Here is a 25875-nt window from a genome sequence, read left to right on the forward strand (position 1 = left end):
CCCCACATTTAAACCTTATGAGAAAATCAATCCTACAAGTTTTGATTGGAGCAAAAAGTTCCTTAACATTATCAATAAAATCAATCCTATAATGCGCAATAAACTCCAATTTGTCACTTGCCAACCAAATTCCACAAAAAAATAAAAAATATAGAGTAGCTTGATATTGCAATAGTTGAAACTTCAAAAGGAAAAATAAATGAAGTAAGTTATTATCAATAAATTACCCTTTTAATGATGAATTTACTAATGAACTAAATGAAAATATTTCCATTAATAAGTTTGGACAGTTTGCCTAACACATGTATCCCAACTATTACATAAGGGATTAACCTAAGTCAAATTAAGTTTGAATGAATATTACACTATTATCAATAAGTAATAGACTAGGTTATAGTTAAGATTTTATCAAATTTCTCATTTACATGATAAATTGCTTTAAGAACATTAATAACAAAGCCTCTTATTGAGATCGAGCATTGAAAATGAAATATTAAGACCCTATTTTTATTATCATGGTGGACCAATTTTAATTGATGAGTGGATCTTTAGTAGCGAGCTCAGATAACATTAAGTGACTGAAATCGAGTTATGTTTTGTAATTTATATTTTGTTGAATTTGACTCATTATTTTTGACCAATCTTATGTCATTTGAACCTCCCTTATATTCACTTAAACTTTTATTTAAGTAGACTCAATTTTTTCTAGACTTGTTATTGGCATGACGGGCAGAAGAAAAACAAACTTCCGAAGCACAATGTATTCCGAGAATTTTATAACTCAAAGTCTCTCAATCCAAAATTTCAAACCGATTGCACATCACATTATCCAAATGTAACTCAAACATGACCCGAACCGAACATGACCCGAACCGAATAAACCTTAATCGTACCCATTTCAATTTTCAACCACCCAATTACTCACTCTAATATTAGGAACACAAGAGCCCAATGAAATTATAAACTGTATCAAGTGTATAACTGGTGGCGGGAAACAGAAACACGAGAAAAAATGGTGGTGATGGAAGATACAACAGCAGCAAAGCTGGATAACAATGGCGGAGAAACTGCAAATGAGAAGGTTGAAGAAGATGACGAATACGATTGCAAAGAAAGGGTTTTGCAAAAGTACTTCCTTCAAGAATGGAATGTCGTCAAATCCATTCTCGACGAAATCGTTTCTGCTGGTCGTGTCACCGATCTTTCCTCCGCTTACAAGATCCGCTCCATTGTAATCTCTCTCTCCCGCTTTTAATCATTGATTATCTTTCCTACGTTTGATTGTTGTTTATAGGTGTTTTGATTCGTAGTTTTGTTGCTAAAAGTTGATTTTAGGGTTTTTGATTATAAATTGATTGCTATAGAAAGTGTTGCATTTGAATGGAGCTGGTTTTTTTATCAATGTATTGAAATTTATTAGTAATTATATGATAGAATTGATCTGCGTATTAGTTACGAAGTAATTCAATTTAGTTATTACAGTTGCCTACCTCTATAGTTGTATTGGTTGTTCATTAGCGCTGATTATTTTTTTTTTATAGTTGCGTTTATCTGAATTAGATGGCTTCCTTGTCGTCGGATGATTTCAAAGAGTGGAATGGCGTCAATGCGTGGATGTATAGGAATATTTTTTGACTTGTGTTGCAATGTCATTATTTTTGTTGAATTATGTAAAGGAAAAACAAGAAATCAGCTGGGGACGGGTTAAGAGGATGTAAATTAGGTCCCGAGTGACGTTAATGGTGATTTATACAATTCTGAGATATCTTTTGGACATAGATTTGTGAGTTGTTGGTAAGAGTAGAGATTGGTTGGGTTGGAAGAAGAGAGGGGGGGGGGGGCTTCGAGCAGTTATAGTGTTGCAAGGTTTCTTGTCAGGTCTGGCATTTGTTTTGAGGCTATAAATTACTGAGCATGGTAGGGTTACGAGTAATTTTTATCAAGTAATATCCCAGTCGATGTGTAGAGGTTTTTCTCATTCACTTGTGGGAGTAAAATTCATACCTAATCACAGGGCCTCTCCTGATTTCTAAGATAATATCCACAGGCCACAAATGGTTCGATCTTTATTTAAGGGTGCGCGTAAATCTGTTATAAACGCAATTACTTGATATTGTTGGTAGCATCCTTATTTCAAGATGACTCTTCTAGCACTTGTTTTTCTCCGTATTACCTCTTCTAATGTGCTAAAAGCACTTAGATATCTTCCTGTGCAATACTCTTGTGTGTCAGCATGGAGTTGTTTGCAGTACTCTGTAGCCATGGGATTGATAAAGAAATGTGAAAGCTTTAATTTCTCATAAAAACTTGTCAACATGGGGACTATGCTAGTCCCAGAAAATTTAATTTGGTTATAGATTATCCTGCAGGGTTATCCAATCTGGTCATTTTGTGGCCTTTTGTTGGTGTTTTAATATCATTTTTTAGGCTACCCATTATTTCTATTGGTCAATGAAGCTGTGTTTCTTGCTTGCTTCTCCATAGTACTGAAGATTGTTTTATTTTATTGTGTAGATGGACAAGTATCAGGAGGAAGGACAACTATTGGAGCCTTACCTTGAAAGCATAGTTTCTCCTTTGATGTTCATCATCCGTACCAAAATAATTGAACTAGGAGCAGAGTCTGACGAGATTCTTGAAGTGGTCAAACCTGTTTGCATAATAATCTACACATTAGTTACTGTTTGTGGATACAAGGCTGTTACCAAGTTTTTCCCACATCAGGTTTCTGACTTAGAACTTGCTGTGTCTCTCCTAGAGAAGTGCCATTCTTCAAATACGACAACATCCCTGCGCCATGAAAGCACTGGAGAGATGGAAGCAAAATGTGTTATACTATTGTGGCTATCTATCCTTGTTCTGGTTCCGTTTGACATATCTTCAGTTGACACAAGTATTGCACAAACTGGCCATTTAAAAGGAGATGAGCCATCACCCCTGGTACTTAGGATATTGGAGTTCTGCAAGGATTATCTTTCAAATGCAGGCCCCATGCGTACCATTTCTGGCTTGCTACTCTCAAGACTTTTGACACGCCCTGATATGCTGAAGGCTTTTATCAGGTTTCTTCTTAAGATCACTCTTCTATTGATTAATGTTTCAAGTCTTTGAGTGGAAGAAAGAATAGGTGTATGCTAGGATGGAGGTGCTGCTTGCGTGTGGGGTTGAGGATGATATAATTTTAATCATCTTAGATCATACATCCTCTGTTAGCCTCTTGGCACGTAGTTCAAGGAAGATATTAGAGAAGGTAACTGTACAATTGGATCAAAATAAATCAAACACCGATAAGAAGATAGTGTTGGTATATTAAGGTTTAGTGTTAGTTTTATTAAGCTGTCCTTTACCTTCTCTAAAATCTTCCTAAAACTGCGTGTGCTCCAGGTAAAATGGAGTAGCTGCCATAGATGATTTACTTATGCGTATGGGCTGCAGATAAAGCAATCAGAATATGAGATAACAGGGACCATCGTCAGGTTGCTCATTGTTTGAATTGGTGATTGGTGTTGCTCTGCTCTTAGATTTCTTGGATTATGCGGAGTGCATTACTTCTAATGAAATTTGGGTTGTTTGTATAACTAAATCGCTAGATGACTTTTGACTAGATGCAAATTTAGGTAAATTTTCTTCATTGTTGCTTACTTTTAAGGCCTTCCTCATTTTATATTTATTGAAAGAATTCTAAGGAATACAACACCTTTCCTCACATCTCTATTTTTAAGTAGTTGCGACTTGGAATGATGCCTCATCCCTTACGAATCCCTTATTAAAAAAGATTTTGCAAAAAAGAAGAAAGATTTTAGATAAAGAAGTCATTTGTTAGGGGATAGAGTCCGAAAAGAATTTTCTTAAATGGAAGTTGAAATCACTGCCTTGAACAATTTGAAGGGAACTTCCATTGAAGAGAAGCAAGTGATAGGCTTACATAAAAATTCACATATAAAGATGTCAATTCATAGAACAGTTACTACCTGAGCAAATTTATAAAAGGACTATGTCGATTGCTTTTGGGAGTTTGCTTAATAAGAGGCTGTATCAGCTGTCAACCCGAGAAAAGTTGTTAAAGAAATGGGAATTGCTAACTACCTGTTCAAATTTATGCATAAAACTTGAGAGTGACATGGAGTAGGGAGATTCCACTGGGTAGGAATGCTTCCTGTCCCTATAGTTTATTTTGCATCTGAAGGTCTGAGTCATCGCAGGAGAAGCTGTGGCCATCCATGTGCTGTCCTACAACCAATCAAGCCTGTTGTGTGTGATTAGCAAGCCTTGCGATGATTATTTCACTAGTAGTCATTCGCTTTCTGCACCTATGAGGAGTATTTCCTGAGCTTTAGGTCATCAAATGAAAAGTAATGGGGAATTTGAAAAGTGGAAGCATTGTATTTGAGCATAATGTGAACCTTCTCAGATACACTTTCTACCTACTATTATTGTCATATCTAGGGCATTTAACAAGAATAAGTAATCAACAATTAGATTTGTGGCTTTACAACAGTTTTCTCTTAGCATTAGAAACTTGAAAAACATTTAGGGACATTTAATAAAGGAAAAAAAATGAGAAATATCAGTTGACAGAGTGATTACTTTTAGGTGTTTTATAATGACTAACTTTTAGTTATTTTGTTACCTTTTTTCAGTAATCCATCTTTGATGTAATCTTTTTTTGAACATATTTGACTTGCTTCTTGATTTAATCTTTGAAGTAAAAATTTACCACTCAACTCAATGGAATTAAAAAATCTGATTTGTTTTTCAGCTTCACTGAATGGACTCATGAAGTATTGTCTCTGTCATCCGATAATGTCATGGACCATTTCCGTTTGCTTGGTGCTGTGGAAGCTTTGGCTGCCGTTTTAAAGGTTGATTCTTGCTTATTATACTGGTTTCTCTTTATTGGCTGAACTATTGTTTTTGTTTTATTGTTGGTTGGTAGTTTGGGAAGAGGGGGTAGGGGAGGGGATCAAACAATTGGCAAGATTAGAAGGACTTTTAGAATTGATATGTTCTATACATCTAATTGGGGTGTCTAATAACTCTGTTAGGATCTGATTTGCTCCATGTTATTCTTAGTTCCTCTTTCTTTAAGACTCAAAGCTGAGTTTGCCACACAGTAATGTACAGATAATGTTTGATGCAGGCTGGTAGCAGAAAAGTCCTACTTGATGTGGTTCCCATTGTCTGGAATGATGTATCTGCCTTGATGAAGTCCAGTGTGGCAGGGAGAAGCCCTTTGCTTCGCAAGTATCTTGTAAAGCTAACTCAGCGTATAGGTCTTGTTTGCCTTCCTCATCGTTCTCTATCTTGGCATTATAAGGTCAGGACAGCTGAAACTCCTAGTTCTTTGATTCTGTAACTTTGTACTTCCTTTGCTTGTGTGTTCCTGGATCGTGAACATAATTCATTATTTGATAATATCTCTTCTCCATGTTACAAAATATATGTATTTTTGACCCTTTTTGTGATGGAGAAAAATTAGTATAGGAAAAGGATTGTACTCTTCTCTTCTAGTCAGAGGTGGATTATGAGAATTGAGTGTTTCCCTTATTTTTTGAATTACTCATTTAGCAAGTTTGATAGCTGTCTAATCTTGTATAACAATTTAGGATTCAATTTTTTAATTTTAACCCGCAAACCTCTAATAATGCTCCAATTTAGTTAATTTCTAATTCAAAAAAAAAAAAAAAAAAAACCTTGACATAGTAACTTCCGGTCTCTTCCGAACATTTATTTACTTTCAGTCTTCTGCTTATCATATCTGCAAAAGAAAATGTTATAATAAAAACTGACGTTGTATATGATTAATGTACCCCGTGTGCGAGTATATTCTAGTTTTAAATATTTGTTGAGAGAGTGTAATCGCCCCCACCTCCTAAGATAGGGCGAAAGTGTTTCATCAAAATAACAGTATGAACATATAACGGTATGAGACGAGGAATCCTTCATAATTTAGTAATCTAGTGTCTTTATTGGTCAAGGCGGCTGGGGCTTTAAGAATTATTTGATTAGATAGGCTTGAAGAAATTGACATGATTTGTAATTTAGTTTTCTTATCACGCTTCTCTTTCTCTACTCATTTTTTTTCACTGGATAATATGTTCTAATTTCTGAAACATATATAATTATAAAAACAAAATATGGTTTGTCCTAATATTCCTCATTTTTGTCAAGAAGCTCACATATATATATGCTTCTCTGCAGGGTAAAGTCGCATCACTGGGACAGGATCTATTAACCAATGATGTGAAAGGAACAGATCACTGCTGTCATGGTGCTGATATGAAATCATCCAGTATAGATCAAAGCATGAACAGTGAAGAAAATGAAGGCATGGATGTTCCAGAACTTGTAGAAGAGATTATTGAAGTGCTACTGACTGGCTTGAAAGATACGGTATGTTTGAAGGGGTGAGATTCTTTTTCATTTATCCAATCTCCATTGCACTCTTGTGCATTAAACTCGGAAACAGAAATCATATTGCATGATGCCTCAATATTGCATGGTCTTAACAAGAGAGCTCTCTAATAGGTCTTGTGTTTGTTTCTGGTTTTGAAGGCTATACACATAAATGCTATTTTTTTTAAAAAAAAAAGATTTATTAAAACCAAAGCAGTAATATCATACACTAGGATCAAATTTTTTCATTACAATCCCAGACTAGGCTGCCAAAACAAATGACATACCATCTTGCCTAAATAAACTCAAATGAATTACCCTTCGAAAACAGAACATGCTATGCAGGAATCAACATTTTGAATGCTTCTTTTTCCTGGCTATCCCAATAGCATACATAGATTGTGCTGAGCAACTCGTCAAGATCTTATCTGAAGTACTTTTTTCTGACAATATTTTTGCAACCAAACAACCTCAAGGTCTCAAGATGAGCAGCCAAGCCATTGAAGAATATCTTTCCAAACATTCTTACTAAAATCACACTCAAAGATTTGTGCACCATATTTTCCACAGCCCGTTCATGCAAAACACAATAGGGATCATGATTAATCCCAAATTGCACCGTATCCTCTTTTATGGGACAAACACAGCTCTTGGGCTGGTCCTATTTGAACACACCTGATTTTTCCATTGGACCTTTACCCCTCTATGTTTCATGTAGGCATGTTAAATGCAAAATTTCCCATCATTTACTACTGGTTGCCAACTTGCCACTCTGTAGATGAGGTCCAATGATCCTTAACCAAAACCACCCTTTTCATCATCCATGACATACTACTCCAGACATTAAAATCCCACAAAATTTGATGATTAATATAGTAAAGGGATCCATCCTGAATTTGAAGATCAAATGAGTTCCAAAATTGTCGATCCATGGCAAGTTAGACATGTTCTCAATACCCATATTTAGCCATGGTAACTTAATACACATCATCAGTTGCCTTAGTCTATGCCATATCTTGATGCAGTAACTTAGTGTATCTGCATAATACATTACAATACTTTTTACGTAGTGAAGAAGCTCAGCAGAGCTTCCATGCTCTATGCTTTTTGCTGATAAGGCTAATGAATGGCCCAAGTTTTTCCTCCTACTCTCTTACCGAAGAATAATTTTTCTTCTGTGTTACGTATTTAGTGCTTTGTTTCTCTTAGTTAAATTGATAATTTAATCCATGATTGTTGAGGCACCACCTAATATATCCACCTGAATTTTAGCCATGCTTCTGGTCTTCAACATCCTTGCAGTGATATTATAATAAAAAAAATTTCAGGACACTGTTGTCCGTTGGTCTGCAGCGAAAGGTATTGGCCGTGTAACCTCACGTCTCACATTTTCCCTATCTGATGAAGTCCTTTCATCTGTGCTGGAGTTATTTTCACCTCGTGAGGTATGCTGTCTTTGCTTTAGTAATAAATCTTGCATGATGATTTTCCAAATTGAAATCTACTTTCACTGGACTTTGCAAATCATGTTGTTTATCAGTGCCCCTTTCATCCTTTGTTCATGGGTGACTCCTCTGTGGTGTCATTTTTGATATATCTCTTCATCTCTTGTCAAATAAAAACCATCTAAATAAAAACCGTCTATGTGCTATTTTATGAGTTTTTTTACTCAGAACTTTTGTTTCACATAAGATTTTGGAAATGAACTGAGTCTGTTACATGTGCCAGGCCTCTAAGACTTGGATACAGTTTCATTTAACATAGATATGTTTCACCATTTTAGCCCTTCCTTTGTGGGGCCGTTGGAGGCCTTTTGTCTTCGTATCAATTTTCTGGAGCATTATGAAGCTTCAACAGTTAGAGATTATTATTTACATTGTATATGTATATGTAATATGCTGAAAATTAATTGGCTTTTCTGGCTATTCTTTCCAGGGAGATGGTTCATGGCATGGAGGCTGCCTAGCTTTAGCTGAACTTGCTCGTCGGGGGTTGCTGTTGCCAATTAGTCTTCCAAAAGTTGTCAATGTTGTTATTAAGGTTAGATCATCTGGTATAGAGATGTTATGACAAATAGATTGAAAGATCATCTCTTAGTCTTTTGGTGTCTTTAAAATTTCAAACAATACCAACTACCATCCATACTTAGCTTACTAGATGAAGCTGAATTACAGTACCAACACATGGACTATATGTTTTTATGTTAACATGTGCAGTGCATGAAAACAAAACTAACACTTTCTAGCTATAGGCCGGCCTATGCAACCTCTTTTTTTTTTTTTTTTTTTTTTTTCCCTTTCCAAAAGAACCGGTGCCCTGTATGAACGAATTGAAAACAAGATAGGTAGTAATAGTGACAACTAATGCAGAAACAAGTAAACAACAGTTCTGATAAAATTAATGTTCTCTATGGTCTTTTAGACTCTCTATGCCATCCTATTCCTAGTGGATATGTATCTTCCATAGCCTTAAAATCTTTAAAAAAGAACAATGTTGAACATCTAGCACATGGTTTGAAGAATATGTATATATGTCTACTTAGATTCCCCCCCCCTGATTTATAAGGATTCACAGATTAATCAAATCTTGTAGAATTAAGTCTGGATGGCTCAAATGGAGAGCAGCGACTGGGTTTATGTGTGATTGTGATCATAGCTTGTCTTTAAGGTTAAAAGAAATTTTTTACCATAAAACAATTAGAACACGGTTATCATACGGGTTAGGATGTTGGGCTTTTTAAGGAGCATGTTAAGATGAGTGTAGAAGAGATTTGTAAGTTGAGATGAATGTATGGTAACACAATGGGGGAGAAATGTAGATAGACGGTGGAAAGTTGGAGTTGCAAATATAGGATAGAATAAGGGAGAATTGACACATTGGTTTGGTTTTGTAAAACATCGACCTCAAGGATGCACTGGTAAAGAAGGTGGAGGGTCAAGATGAAAAAGATCTTAAAAGAAGCTGAGGTAGGTCGAAGATGACTTGTAAGGATGCAGTTAAAAACGATCCATGAAAAGCGGTTTTGCAAACCATGTAGCCCTGGATAGAATCATAGAAGTGAAAGTTGGATGAGAATTTTTGTGAAGGACCTCATCCAACTCCATCCTTTTAGATATAAGGCTTTTTTTTTTGGGGGCTATGCAATGACTATTCTTATTAATTTCATTTTTACAGGCACTGCATTATGATGTTCGTAGGGGCCCACATAGTGTTGGGGCTCATGTTCGCGATGCTGCTGCTTATGTTTGTTGGGCATTTGGTCGTGCATACTACCACACTGACATGAGAAGCATACTGGAACAACTTGCTCCTCATCTTTTGACAGTTGCTTGTTATGACCGTGAGGTGGCTACTTATCTATGGTGTATTTATACTTGGATTGATTCTTGTTGCCAGCTGAATCTTTTGAAATGTGATTCAGGTGAACTGTAGAAGAGCAGCTGCTGCAGCCTTTCAGGAAAATGTAGGAAGACAAGGAAATTACCCGCATGGTATTGACATTGTGAATACTGCTGATTACTTTGCTCTTTCATCACGTGCAAACTCATATCTGAATGTGGCCGTTGGCATTGCTAAGTATGAGGGGTATCTTTACCCTTTTGTGGATGAACTGCTAAATAGCAAAATGTGTCACTGGGTATGAATTTCTAAATTTGACTCTCCTACCATATATGTGTACTGTTTCGCTTAAAGACATTTCATGTCATTTAAGTTGTAATATTGCTCATTCTTTATATTGCATGATGATGTTGTCTTGCTATCAGTATAATGTCATTCTCTCATTTTCAAACCTTGCGAATTGTTGATATTTAATTACCTGATTGGCTTAAAATGTCTAGAGGTTGTAGCCCCAAAGCATCTTCTCTGCTTCCTCTCGTTTGCAATTCCTTCCCCACTTGCTTTTTGTTATATTCCTGCTATGCATGACATAGTTAATGTACTTAACTGCCCTCTGGCTGACGTTTTCTTTATCCCCTTACCCCTGTCGCTCTCTGTGCTGTGAAATATTACAGCATATTCTCCATTAATCAGTACACTTATAGGGAGCTGTTGATCTTATTCCTTTTGAATGCACTTAAGCTGTCAGTTATTCTAGTTTGTTGGGGCATAAATCTCTTGCTTGCTTCTTGGGAATGGGTTTCGGTTGCTGGAGAGGATCTTGAACGAAAATTTTAAATGGAGATTTAGGCCATGTACTCTTTAATTAAGAGAGAATAATATCCACTACTCCAGTGAAAAATAGTTATAATCATTAGTTGTTTGTTTAATCAGCAAAATTCAGTTTAATTTCTGAGTAAGTTATGATCAGTGAAAATTAGTTTTTATTGGTAAAACTCAGTATTAATCTGTAACTGCTCATGAGAGAATCAATTGAATAAGTAAAAAGAATAGTATCAGTTTTGATAAGATTTACTTGGTAAAAACTGAATCCAGTAAACATCAGGTGAAGTGAGCTGGCCTTAATGTAGTGATATAACTTATTAATATATCAAATACTTAAGTGACTATGAATGTACAGCACACATCACTTTAGGCGCCAAGTTGGGCCTAACTTTGCACCATATGGACTCATATAGTCACATCCATCAAATTTGTTAATTATTTAGCTTAAACAGTTATATGTAAAACTTGCTGGAGCCTGAAGAAACAATCTTGATTATTGTCATATGCGCATGTATAATCTAGTGGTATAATGCCATTATATACATCATTTCCATTATGTGTAATATTACCAACTCAGGCCTTTTCTTTGTATTTTTTATGCAAAATTTTGCTATAATTTGACTCTTGTATATATTTTCAGGATAAAGGCTTAAGGGAACTAGCTGCTAAAGCCCTTTCTGCCCTTGTAAGTTATGATCCAGAGCATTTTGCAAACTCTGTCCTAGGAAAAATAATACCGAGCACACTATCAACTGATTTGTGCATGCGCCATGGTGCAACATTAGCAGCTGGAGAAGTTGTTTTGGCTCTACATAAGCTCAATCATACCCATTCTGCTGGTTAGTTTCCTTCATGTATGCTTTTGCAGATAGTATCTTTATCTTTATGAGGAGAGACTTTCTCCTGTACAAAATAGATTGCAGTGTTCCTATTCAATAGATTTTCATTGGATTAATTTACTTCTTAACATCAGAATTTTCTGTTTGTAGTTTACTTCTGGCATCCTTCTTCTAAGCTTACTTTTTAAAGATCTTACTGTCAGAAAGTTTTTTTTGTGTATATCACTACATTTTAATTGTGATTTTGAATTATTTAAATGAAAACTTTATGCTTATTACTGTAAACAACTCATAAATGGATCTCACATTATTTTTCGGATTAAGGCTTCGATTGTTGTTGTATGGACCTCACTATACCTCAGATTTATGTTTTTCCGGCCTTCATTGAAGTGGATAACCCTTTCTGCAGAAATGTTACTCTACTGTATATTTCCGTGATGGGTAAATTATGGAGAGAAGGGGTGGGGAGGGTTAGGTGAAAGAAAAAAGAACTACAGGGAAATTTGGGGGGAAATCAAAATCCCTGAAGAAGAAACTGAAAATAAGAACTTGACAGGATTTTCAAATCTAAACTGTCAATTTAAGTGGAGCAAAAAGACTTGAAGCAGGTTTGCGGATGCAACTGAGAGATGATAGATGATGTTGATGGGTGAGATGGTCAGAAGATGGAGGGAATTCTCTTTTTTTTTTTTTCTTTTTGAAGTGTAAGGGATAATCATGGTTTACTTAAGTTAAATTTAAACGGATTTATGAACTAAAAATTTATCATTTATGTCATGTTGTAGAAAATTAGTAACATAGGGCTGCCATGGAAATTTCAAAATATTATGGCTAACAAATGGAATGAGTAATAATTAATGGCCACTTATGAAAATTTCCCTTTCATTTTTTTATGTCTAAAATGCTGAACGCAAGTGAATCTATATTGTTGAACAAAAATTAGCCAATGCTGAGCTGTTTAGCTTTTAAAACTTTGCTCTGGATATGGAACGTTCTAATCTTTATCTTCATTTTGCCAACTTTCTTGAATTCCTAAATGGCTGCTAGTATGCTACCCATAGGATCTCATTTTGATAGAGTTAGTGAGTTTGTTTATGTTTTGGCTGTAAACAATGAGCAATCATACTAGTAACCATTGTCTGAGCTCCAAAGTTTTGCTCTCCCACTTCAATCTTTCTAATATATTTGTTTGGAGTGCTCAAAATTAGTCTGGCCTCCCTGAACTGTAATATAAGGCACAAGAGTCTTGACTTTTATTTTTGTTTTATTTTAATATTTGAAGATTTTCCTTCTAGAGTTGCAAGTCTTGCAACTACTTTCTAATACATCTTCATTGGCTAGGTATGTCCCAGATTCCTTCTAAGAAAATCTGATCAATTTTTCTTGTTTCCTGTAATAGTTGGGAATTGTTAGTAGTGTATTGTTAAAAAAAATTCTTCAGCTTCTTTATAGTCCTTTGCGGCCTTGTAGTTTATACCGGAACATTCTCTCTGATCTGATATACAGTATGTTTAGATCTTATTCTCTGATTGTGAACTATGGGACCTGACCCTTCTTTACTGTGATTGGTCTTATTGAAATTTTCTGTATCCAAAGATTTAATAGATAAATAAATTAAATAAAATTAAAAGTTAAACTTTTGTATTTGCTATTGCAGATAAGCAGAAACAACTTGCTGGCCTTGTCCCTGCTATTGAAAAAGCACGTCTTTATCGTGGAAAGGGTGGAGAAATAATGCGTGCAGCTGTTTCTCGGTTCATTGAGTGCTCCTCTTTGGCCCATATACAATTACCGAACAAAATAAAACAAAGTTTGCTTGAAACACTCAATGAGAATCTGAGGCATCCAAATTCTCAGATACAGGTCAATCTTCTACCTGTGTGTGTTTGTGATTACAACTTAGATCCGAAACCTCACTTTATTATTTAATGTGTTGAGTAGATAGCTGCTGTTGATGCCCTGAAACACTTTGTTCCAGCTTACCTTCAACCGACTAATGGTAAAGGCTCTTCTGATATTACATCAAAGTATATCGAGCAGCTGAGTGATTCTAATGTCGCGGTAAGACGAGGCGCTGCATTGGCACTTGGTATTTTACCTTGTGAATTCCTTACTAAAAGATGGAAGGATGTACTCATAAAGCTCTCAAAGTCTTGTGAAATTGAGGTAACGAAACCTTCTTTATGCCTTTTTGCTCAGAAAATTTTAAGGTTGATTGGAGAAGCTAAAAGGACTGGACTTTCAGGAAAATCCTGATGATCGGGATGCTGAAGCACGGGTAAATGCTGTCAAAGGTCTTGCTGCTGTATGTGAAAGTTTGGCTGACTCAAGAGCCACATCATCTGTTCATATTAGGGAAGATGATATGGCACTTTCTCTTCTCATTAAGAATGAAGTTATGAGGAGTTTGTTTAAAGCCCTTGATGATTATTCGGTGGACAACAGAGGTGATGTTGGTTCTTGGGTTCGTGAGGCTGCTATGGTTGCCCTTGAGAGATGCACGTATATACTTTGTAGAAGTGATGCTGTAGGCGATCAAAGAGAAATAGAAGAATCTTCACAAGTCCCAGAACTTGATGCAATCAGAAAAAACCAGGTGAACTCATTATTCAATGAGGAACTAGCTATCAATCTAGTCGGAGGAATTCTCAAGCAAGCTGTAGAAAAAATGGATAAGTTGAGAGAAATTGCTGCCAAGGTTCTTCAAAGAATTCTTTACAACAAAACAATATTCATCCCCTTTATACCTTACAGGGAGAAGTTGGAAGAAATTGTACCAAATGATGCAGATTTGAAGTGGGGTGTAAGTATGTTTTCATTGTTTTATATCAATCTTGTGAGAGATTGATTGTTTCCTGATGGAGAGTTATCTTGCAGGTAGCTACTTTCTCATATCCTCGTTTTATACAGTTACTTGAGATTAGATGTTACAGTAGATTTTTACTATCTGGACTGGTTGTAGCGATTGGTGGGTTACAAGAGTTTCTTGGAAAAGCATCACTTGCAGCTTTATTAGATTATCTGCTAGTGACCAAAGCTCAAAATGCTGATGAAAGAGTCTCCCGTGAGCTTAATCTTTCCACAGACATACTTTGGGTCCTGCAGGAATATAAAAGATGTGATAGAGTCATCACACCAACTATGAAGGTAAGTTTGCTGCTGAAGCACTTTTGAGGTGGTATCTTTATTATTATCAACAGATTACTTTTATGCCTATTGAGCCTGTCTGAAGGTGTTTAGATAGCTTAGTATCACGCAAAACTTGTGAGCATTAGAATTCAAGTGTGAAAGGGATGCAGTTTTTGGTGTTTTATTATAGATTTTGGTGCTTCCAATCCCTTTTGCTGACTGTGGTGGCAGTGAGACTTTGTGTGTATACTTTTCATCATAATCTTGAAATATAAATTAGAATTATGATATTTTTTTGATGGCATGCTGTCCTGTAGAAAGACTTGCAGAATTTGCCAAATAGAAAGTCCACCTATATCCTGGATTCTTGGTATCCTTGTAGCCAAATTTTGTAAATAAAATCCTTTCACATGCTCAGAAAAAGGTAGTATCCTTGTGTGCTCAGTATATCAATACATTTTGGGCTTGTGTCTAGGTTAGGGTCCAGGAATAGTTAGCTGCCTTGTGTGAGATATGTAAGCTCCAGCAAATAACAAATGATTGAATTTCTCATATTTAAAATTTTTTTTTTTAAAAAATAAATTGTTATTTGATTGTCCTTGTAGTTTGGATTGTGTCTTCTATGTCAAAGATGTGGTACTACTTTGTTGAAAATCAATCCTTCTCTTTAAAGTATTTCTTTTCTAAGACCAATATGTTTTAAACTTTCTTACAAACAAGTATGCAACTCAGAATTATTATTTGATTCAGCTTGCGGATTAAAATGAGATCTCAAGCTGCTTCTTAAAGTTACAGGACGTATGTTAATAAATACAATGAACCTGTAAGAGCATGCAGATTAGTTAGTTTTTTTTCTTTTTTCTTGTATACTTTTCCCCCCTTGAAAGGCTTCTGTTTTTTGTATTGAGGAATAACAGCTGATGTTATTCAGTCTGATTTAAGGCAAGTTGAAAATCAGTAAATTTCTTATTATATTTTATTTTTTGATCAATGCAAGATCATTACAGAATCACCCTTAAAAAATTGAAGGTTTTGTATCATTGGCTCGTGCTCTCAGCATAATCTAAAATATTGGCCTGCTTGAAGTTTGGTCTTAAAGATGTCAGTGAAAAAAATATCAATTTGTTTTTATGAGAAAAATTATTAAATCCAATAATAATTCTTTGAAGAAGCTGTTGTGAAGATGTGTTACTGACTTACTGAGCTGTATTATTGCCTTTGGCTTCTAGTGGCTTTATTTGTTCTCTTGCAAGTATTTTGGAGTTTTGTATTCTTTCTTATTGGTCTGTTATGTTAAAGTTGTTTTGCATAGAACCATAGAGTAATTTCATTCTAATATAATTGCCTTTTTGTTTCAGACTATAGAGATTCTCTTCAGTAAAAAGTTCTTCCTGAGCATGGAGGTATTTCTCTGTAATGTCTCTTTAGTTTAATCTATTGCTGATAGACTTGTCCCTGGTCTTCTCATCATGTTCTTGTTTCAACATAGGAAGACTGTTGTATTTGTCTATAAATTCAAGATGTGCAATAGGAACTTGAAACTTATGAGTTGTGAAGCAACAAAATCTTTAAGTTCAAGTGGAATTTACAACACCACATACTTCCTGAAGGATCAATTGTATTTTGATTTGATATCTACGGATATACTTGTTGAAGTGTAATTTCTCTGTATTTTGCATTTGCCTTTTCCTGGATCCAATACTCTGTTAGAAATTCATGCTTATGAAGAGATAAAGTCATGTCTTTGCTATATTCACCATAAGAAGCCTGACGTCCATTAATTGAGTGGTTTCTGCTAGTTGTTTGATTGCGTTGATGATGCTTCTGATTAATGTGCCTTTGGTCATTGGTTTCAGGCCCATACAGCAACTTTCTGTGCAGGATTGTTGGATTCAATTAAAGTAGAGCTGAGGGCATGCAAAGACTTTATGAAATTGTATTCAGGAATTGCCCTACTTGGTTATATTGCATCCATTCCTGAACCTATTAACATGCAAGCCTTTGCCCATCTACTCTCTTTCCTCGGGCATCGATATCCCAAGGTTCGCCAGCTTTTCGAGTATTTGGATTCTGCATTTTCATTCTTTTAGCCAAAAATTAATCTCTGTCCCTTAATAATAGGCCACATTTGATTTGAGGTCTTTTTAAAGAAATTTAACTAATACGGAGTATGCCATAACTATCCTTCACTATCTAAACTTTACATCACCTAACCAATGTGATATTTCCTTAAAAATCTTGTGAGGGTATCAGTAAGGTAGATATGGCCAAATTCAAAATGTAACTTAGGATTTGAGAAATTGGCTACAGTAAGGTTAGTAACCCTGTAGTTCAGCTTCTTACTTACTCGCATTTGACATTTATTTAATGACCCTAAACTTGGAAAGATACTGTGGAAATTACTAACCTTAAAGAGGCTGCTTCGTAAATTTAGAAAGTTTGGGATCAGCTAAAATTGAAATGTGGCCTGTTATGTGACTGAGGGAGTAAATGGTAGTACTTGATCATGGATTCATCTAAGCTATCTGTTGTATCAGATACGGAAGGCTTCAGCTGAACAAGTGTATCTTGTCCTGCTACAAAATGGAAATTTGCTGCCTGAGAACCAGATGGAGAAAGCTCTTGAACTTATTTCTGAAACCGCTTGGGAAGGTGACTTAGAGGAGGCCAAGCAACGAAGATTGCAATTATACGAGCTAGCTGGTTTGGATCCTGGGCTGCTTCTTAAAGCCAGCTCTGGTGTGTCGAAGAGGGATGTAGAGCAAAAACAATCGATTTATGATGAACATGCTTCGTACTCTGCTTTAGTTGAATCAACAGGTTTTTAGAATGTAATGCTCTATTTGTACTTCAGGATGAGATACAAACCCCCTGTTGCTTTTGAGGAATTAGATGGGGTTTGAATTTTGGAATTTCTATTTCTGTACATAACCAATATTATTGATAGACTGATAGTATAAACTATAAAGCAATCATGGTTCTTTAGAATGGAGCTTTTACTCTTTATTCTAATTAAGAAAAATTATTACCAAAAAGCAATCATGATTCAAAGTACAAATTGCACAAAAGGCAAAAAAAAAAAAAAAAAAAAAAAAAAAAAAAAAAAAAAAAAACTAGAATTATTACATACCCTATGTCCTTACCCATATATTACTTCCTCGGTTTCTTTTCACTCTCTTTAGTCACGTTTGTCAATGTATTTAATCATTAATATCTTTATCTCGATATTTGATAATCTAATCTAATATATATAAATAAAGTAGGCATTTTTCAACAGCATTCGGCGAGCCACATAAGCAAAGGTATATTTTCGACCAATTAAAAATTAGATTTCTGGTTTATTTTGGAATTAAAAAATTCGTTTGCCACCTAAACAAAAGTGACGAATGAGAAGAATTTTGCCACGTAAGTAAAAACAACGAATATTGATTTATTAGGACTTACATTATATACATCATTTCCATTATGTGTAATATTACCAACTCAGGCCTTTTCTTTGTATTTTTTATGCAAAATTTTGCTATAATTTGACTCTTGTATATATTTTCAGGATAAAGGCTTAAGGGAACTAGCTGCTAAAGCCCTTTCTGCCCTTGTAAGTTATGATCCAGAGCATTTTGCAAACTCTGTCCTAGGAAAAATAATACCGAGCACACTATCAACTGATTTGTGCATGCGCCATGGTGCAACATTAGCAGCTGGAGAAGTTGTTTTGGCTCTACATAAGCTCAATCATACCCATTCTGCTGGTTAGTTTCCTTCATGTATGCTTTTTGCAGATAGTATCTTTATCTTTATGAGGAGAGACTTTCTCCTGTACAAAATAGATTGCAGTGTTCCTATTCAATAGATTTTCATTGGATTAATTTACTTCTTAACATCAGAATTTTCTGTTTGTAGTTTACTTCTGGCATCCTTCTTCTAAGCTTACTTTTTAAAGATCTTACTGTCAGAAAGTTTTTTTTGTGTATATCACTACATTTAATTGTGATTTTGAATTATTTAAATGAAAACTTTATGCTTATTACTGTAAACAACTCATAAATGGATCTCACATTATTTTTCGGATTAAGGCTTCGATTGTTGTTGTATGGACCTCACTATACCTCAGATTTATGTTTTTCCGGCCTTCATTGAAGTGGATAACCCTTTCTGCAGAAATGTTACTCTACTGTATATTTCCGTGATGGGTAAATTATGGAGAGAAGGGGTGGGGAGGGTTAGGTGAAAGAAAAAAGAACTACAGGGAAATTTGGGGGAAATCAAAATCCCTGAAGAAGAAACTGAAAATAAGAACTTGACAGGATTTTCAAATCTAAACTGTCAATTTAAGTGGAGCAAAAAGACTTGAAGCAGGTTTGCGGATGCAACTGAGAGATGATAGATGATGTTGATGGGTGAGATGGTCAGAAGATGGAGGGAATTCCTCTTTTTTTTTTTTTCTTTTTGAAGTGTAAGGGATAATCATGGTTTACTTAAGTTAAATTTAAACGGATTTATGAACTAAAAAATTTATCATTTATGTCATGTTGTAGAAAATTAGTAACATAGGGCTGCCATGGAAATTTCAAAATATTATGGCTAACAAATGGAATGAGTAATAATTAATGGCCACTTATGAAAATTTCCCTTTCATTTTTTATGTCTAAAATGCTGAACGCAAGTGAATCTATATTGTTGAACAAAAATTAGCCAATGCTGAGCTGTTTAGCTTTTAAAACTTTGCTCTGGATATGGAACGTTCTAATCTTTATCTTCATTTTGCCAACTTTCTTGAATTCCTAAATGGCTGCTAGTATGCTACCCATAGGATCTCATTTTGATAGAGTTAGTGAGTTTGTTTATGTTTTGGCTGTAAACAATGAGCAATCATACTAGTAACCATTGTCTGAGCTCCAAAGTTTTTGCTCTCCCACTTCAATCTTTCTAATATATTTGTTTGGAGTGCTCAAAATTAGTCTGGCCTCCCTGAACTGTAATATAAGGCACAAGAGTCTTGACTTTTATTTTTGTTTTATTTTAATATTTGAAGATTTTCCTTCTAGAGTTGCAAGTCTTGCAACTACTTTCTAATACATCTTCATTGGCTAGGTATGTCCCAGATTCCTTCTAAGAAAATCTGATCAATTTTTCTTGTTTCCTGTAATAGTTGGGAATTGTTAGTAGTGTATTGTTAAAAAAAATTCTTCAGCTTCTTTATAGTCCTTTGCGGCCTTGTAGTTTATACCGGAACATTCTCTCTGATCTGATATACAGTATGTTTAGATCTTATTCTCTGATTGTGAACTATGGGACCTGACCCTTCTTTACTGTGATTGGTCTTATTGAAATTTTTCTGTATCCAAAGATTTAATAGATAAATAAATTAAATAAAATTTAAAAGTTAAACTTTTGTATTTGCTATTGCAGATAAGCAGAAACAACTTGCTGGCCTTGTCCCTGCTATTGAAAAAGCACGTCTTTATCGTGGAAAGGGTGGAGAAATAATGCGTGCAGCTGTTTCTCGGTTCATTGAGTGCTCCTCTTTGGCCCATATACAATTACCGAACAAAATAAAACAAAGTTTGCTTGAAACACTCAATGAGAATCTGAGGCATCCAAATTCTCAGATACAGGTCAATCTTCTACCTGTGTGTGTTTGTGATTACAACTTAGATCCGAAACCTCACTTTATTATTTAATGTGTTGAGTAGATAGCTGCTGTTGATGCCCTGAAACACTTTGTTCCAGCTTACCTTCAACCGACTAATGGTAAAGGCTCTTCTGATATTACATCAAAGTATAATCGAGCAGCTGAGTGATTCTAATGTCGCGGTAAGACGAGGCGCTGCATTGGCACTTGGTATTTTACCTTGTGAATTCCTTACTAAAAGATGGAAGGATGTACTCATAAAGCTCTCAAAGTCTTGTGAAATTGAGGTAACGAAACCTTCTTTATGCCTTTTTTGCTCAGAAAATTTTAAGGTTGATTGGAGAAGCTAAAAGGACTGGACTTTCAGGAAAATCCTGATGATCGGGATGCTGAAGCACGGGTAAATGCTGTCAAAGGTCTTGCTGCTGTATGTGAAAGTTTGGCTGACTCAAGAGCCACATCATCTGTTCATATTAGGGAAGATGATATGGCACTTTCTCTTCTCATTAAGAATGAAGTTATGAGGAGTTTGTTTAAAGCCCTTGATGATTATTCGGTGGACAACAGAGGTGATGTTGGTTCTTGGGTTCGTGAGGCTGCTATGGTTTGCCCTTGAGAGATGCACGTATATACTTTGTAGAAGTGATGCTGTAGGCGATCAAAGAGAAATAGAAGAATCTTCACAAGTCCCAGAACTTGATGCAATCAGAAAAAACCAGGTGAACTCATTATTCAATGAGGAACTAGCTATCAATCTAGTCGGAGGAATTCTCAAGCAAGCTGTAGAAAAAATGGATAAGTTGAGAGAAATTGCTGCCAAGGTTCTTCAAAGAATTCTTTACAACAAAACAATATTCATCCCCTTTATACCTTACAGGGAGAAGTTGGAAGAAATTGTACCAAATGATGCAGATTTGAAGTGGGGTGTAAGTATGTTTTCATTGTTTTATATCAATCTTGTGAGAGATTGATTGTTTCCTGATGGAGAGTTATCTTGCAGGTAGCTACTTTCTCATATCCTCGTTTTATACAGTTACTTGAGATTAGATGTTACAGTAGATTTTTACTATCTGGACTGGTTGTAGCGATTGGTGGGTTACAAGAGTTTCTTGGAAAAGCATCACTTGCAGCTTTATTAGATTATCTGCTAGTGACCAAAGCTCAAAATGCTGATGAAAGAGTCTCCCGTGAGCTTAATCTTTCCACAGACATACTTTGGGTCCTGCAGGAATATAAAAGATGTGATAGAGTCATCACACCAACTATGAAGGTAAGTTTGCTGCTGAAGCACTTTTGAGGTGGTATCTTTATTATTATCAACAGATTACTTTTATGCCTATTGAGCCTGTCTGAAGGTGTTTAGATAGCTTAGTATCACGCAAAACTTGTGAGCATTAGAATTCAAGTGTGAAAGGGATGCAGTTTTTGGTGTTTTATTATAGATTTTGGTGCTTCCAATCCCTTTTGCTGACTGTGGTGGCAGTGAGACTTTGTGTGTATACTTTTCATCATAATCTTGAAATATAAATTAGAATTATGATATTTTTTTGATGGCATGCTGTCCTGTAGAAAGACTTGCAGAATTTGCCAAATAGAAAGTCCACCTATATCCTGGATTCTTGGTATCCTTGTAGCCAAATTTTGTAAATAAAATCCTTTCACATGCTCAGAAAAAGGTAGTATCCTTGTGTGCTCAGTATATCAATACATTTTGGGCTTGTGTCTAGGTTAGGGTCCAGGAATAGTTAGCTGCCTTGTGTGAGATATGTAAGCTCCAGCAAATAACAAATGATTGAATTTCTCATATTTAAAATTTTTTTTTTTAAAAAATAAATTGTTATTTGATTGTCCTTGTAGTTTGGATTGTGTCTTCTATGTCAAAGATGTGGTACTACTTTGTTGAAAATCAATCCTTCTCTTTAAAGTATTTCTTTTCTAAGACCAATATGTTTTAAACTTTCTTACAAACAAGTATGCAACTCAGAATTATTATTTGATTCAGCTTGCGGATTAAAATGAGATCTCAAGCTGCTTCTTAAAGTTACAGGACGTATGTTAATAAATACAATGAACCTGTAAGAGCATGCAGATTAGTTAGTTTTTTTTCTTTTTTCTTGTATACTTTTCCCCCCTTGAAAGGCTTCTGTTTTTTGTATTGAGGAATAACAGCTGATGTTATTCAGTCTGATTTAAGGCAAGTTGAAAATCAGTAAATTTCTTATTATATTTTATTTTTTGATCAATGCAAGATCATTACAGAATCACCCTTAAAAAATTGAAGGTTTTGTATCATTGGCTCGTGCTCTCAGCATAATCTAAAATATTGGCCTGCTTGAAGTTTGGTCTTAAAGATGTCAGTGAAAAAAATATCAATTTGTTTTTATGAGAAAAATTATTAAATCCAATAATAATTCTTTGAAGAAGCTGTTGTGAAGATGTGTTACTGACTTACTGAGCTGTATTATTGCCTTTGGCTTCTAGTGGCTTTATTTGTTCTCTTGCAAGTATTTTGGAGTTTTGTATTCTTTCTTATTGGTCTGTTATGTTAAAGTTGTTTTGCATAGAACCATAGAGTAATTTCATTCTAATATAATTGCCTTTTTGTTTCAGACTATAGAGATTCTCTTCAGTAAAAAGTTCTTCCTGAGCATGGAGGTATTTCTCTGTAATGTCTCTTTAGTTTAATCTATTGCTGATAGACTTGTCCCTGGTCTTCTCATCATGTTCTTGTTTCAACATAGGAAGACTGTTGTATTTGTCTATAAATTCAAGATGTGCAATAGGAACTTGAAACTTATGAGTTGTGAAGCAACAAAATCTTTAAGTTCAAGTGGAATTTACAACACCACATACTTCCTGAAGGATCAATTGTATTTTGATTTGATATCTACGGATATACTTGTTGAAGTGTAATTTCTCTGTATTTTGCATTTGCCTTTTCCTGGATCCAATACTCTGTTAGAAATTCATGCTTATGAAGAGATAAAGTCATGTCTTTGCTATATTCACCATAAGAAGCCTGACGTCCATTAATTGAGTGGTTTCTGCTAGTTGTTTGATTGCGTTGATGATGCTTCTGATTAATGTGCCTTTGGTCATTGGTTTCAGGCCCATACAGCAACTTTCTGTGCAGGATTGTTGGATTCAATTAAAGTAGAGCTGAGGGCATGCAAAGACTTTATGAAATTGTATTCAGGAATTGCCCTACTTGGTTATATTGCATCCATTCCTGAACCTATTAACATGCAAGCCTTTGCCCATCTACTCTCTTTCCTCGGGCATCGATATCCCAAGGTTCGCCAGCTTTTCGAGTATTTGGATTCTGCATTTTCATTCTTTTAGCCAAAAATTAATCTCTGTCCCTTAATAATAGGCCACATTTGATTTGAGGTCTTTTTAAAGAAATTTAACTAATACGGAGTATGCCATAACTATCCTTCACTATCTAAACTTTACATCACCTAACCAATGTGATATTTCCTTAAAAATCTTGTGAGGGTATCAGTAAGGTAGATATGGCCAAATTCAAAATGTAACTTAGGATTTGAGAAATTGGCTACAGTAAGGTTAGTAACCCTGTAGTTCAGCTTCTTACTTACTCGCATTTGACATTTATTTAATGACCCTAAACTTGGAAAGATACTGTGGAAATTACTAACCTTAAAGAGGCTGCTTCGTAAATTTAGAAAGTTTGGGATCAGCTAAAATTGAAATGTGGCCTGTTATGTGACTGAGGGAGTAAATGGTAGTACTTGATCATGGATTCATCTAAGCTATCTGTTGTATCAGATACGGAAGGCTTCAGCTGAACAAGTGTATCTTGTCCTGCTACAAAATGGAAATTTGCTGCCTGAGAACCAGATGGAGAAAGCTCTTGAACTTATTTCTGAAACCGCTTGGGAAGGTGACTTAGAGGAGGCCAAGCAACGAAGATTGCAATTATACGAGCTAGCTGGTTTGGATCCTGGGCTGCTTCTTAAAGCCAGCTCTGGTGTGTCGAAGAGGGATGTAGAGCAAAAACAATCGATTTATGATGAACATGCTTCGTACTCTGCTTTAGTTGAATCAACAGGTTTTTAGAATGTAATGCTCTATTTGTACTTCAGGATGAGATACAAACCCCTGTTGCTTTTGAGGAATTAGATGGGGTTTGAATTTTGGAATTTCTATTTCTGTACATAACCAATATTATTGATAGACTGATAGTATAAACTATAAAGCAATCATGGTTCTTTAGAATGGAGCTTTTACTCTTTATTCTAATTAAGAAAAATTATTACCAAAAAGCAATCATGATTCAAAGTACAAATTGCACAAAAGGCAAAAAAAAAAAAAAAAAAAAAAAAAAAAAAAAAAAAAAAACTAGAATTATTACATACCCTATGTCCTTACCCATATATTACTTCCTCGGTTTCTTTTCACTCTCTTTAGTCACGTTTGTCAATGTATTTAATCATTAATATCTTTATCTCGATATTTGATAATCTAATCTAATATATATAAATAAAGTAGGCATTTTTCAACAGCATTCGGCGAGCCACATAAGCAAAGGTATATTTTCGACCAATTAAAAATTAGATTTCTGGTTTATTTTGGAATTAAAAAATTCGTTTGCCACCTAAACAAAAGTGACGAATGAGAAGAATTTTGCCACGTAAGTAAAAACAACGAATATTGATTTATTAGGACTTAATTTATTTAAAAAACTAAAAATTATCTTTTAAAATAATCATCTTCAGATATAGGATTTATATACCTACTATTATAAGATAAATTTTGATAGTGTTTATGATAAGAATATACCTACTATTATAAGATAAATTTTGATAGTGTTTATGATAAGAAATAAAAATTATTCCTTAATTATAATTAAATTAAAATTTGTGATATTTACCTTTATAAATTGACGCATTATATAACATCAACAAAATTTCGTATCAATACAAACCAAACCAAGCAAATTTTGTGTCATTAATTTTGTGTCAGTTTTATTAGGTCATCAATGGATGGGTAATTCTTAGCCTAATTTTTAAAACCCATGTTTAAATGTATATTTGTGATTATTGCTTAAATTGTGTTTATTTGGGATACTTAATGATTATATGTTTATGTTTTATTTACTGAATTTTGTTTTTACATGCAGATCTAATTTAATCAGAGAATTATATTCGAGCAAAAATCTTTGGAATATCAAAGTACGAGTTTCTCACCTGATGATCCTATTGGATGAGGAGGTATTATATCTTTATAAATCTTTTACATTTATCAAATCTTTTAATGAACCTTTTAATTTTTATCAATTAATTTATGATTAAACCAAATTTTTTGTGATTTAGGTAGCTTAATTAAGTCATAAAATTAACTTAATTTTTTATTTTTAATTACAGGGTAATTACGTTCATGCCTCAATTAAAGTCAACTTTGTTTTACAATTTTGTTCAAAATTGATTGAAGGAAAAGTTTACTTCATTAGATACTTTTCAGTCGTTACAAATAAGAAGCAATATTGTCAGCGACAATAAAATAATGATTCAATTTTCCAAAATACTATTGTTTGGGCGATTGGGGACGATAAAAAAATTCCAATGCATAGATTTAATTTTGTATAATTACAATTTTTAGATTAATTTCACAACAATTATTCACTTTCTGGTAAATAATTTAATTTATTTTATAAGACTATAAAGATTAATTTTATATAAATTTTATTTTTGC

The 25875-nt window shown here is 34.6% G+C and overlaps 1 protein-coding gene and 1 pseudogene across 1 annotated transcript; both read left to right on the forward strand.

Annotated features, from left to right (window-relative positions):
- The first annotated feature begins 935 nt into the window (after positions 1–935).
- On the forward strand, positions 936–17641 carry LOC110721452 (tubulin-folding cofactor D-like). Its single transcript, XM_021900600.1, has 17 exons — positions 936–1231; positions 2515–3062; positions 4760–4862; positions 5141–5317; positions 6202–6393; positions 7725–7841; positions 8332–8436; positions 9571–9741; positions 9818–10033; positions 11201–11399; positions 13057–13262; positions 13341–13565; positions 13645–14202; positions 14277–14546; positions 15887–15931; positions 16385–16570; positions 17066–17641. Exons 1-17 carry the CDS (start codon positions 1013–1015, stop codon positions 17354–17356), a joined length of 3828 nt encoding a protein of 1275 aa, XP_021756292.1. The 5' UTR covers positions 936–1012; the 3' UTR covers positions 17357–17641.
- LOC110721265 lies at positions 17363–24277 on the forward strand (annotated as a pseudogene).
- The last annotated feature ends 1598 nt before the right edge of the window (positions 24278–25875 follow it).

This window comes from Chenopodium quinoa, unplaced genomic scaffold (assembly GCF_001683475.1).
Source record: "Chenopodium quinoa cultivar QQ74 unplaced genomic scaffold, ASM168347v1, whole genome shotgun sequence".
NCBI lineage: Eukaryota > Viridiplantae > Streptophyta > Magnoliopsida > Caryophyllales > Amaranthaceae > Chenopodium > Chenopodium quinoa.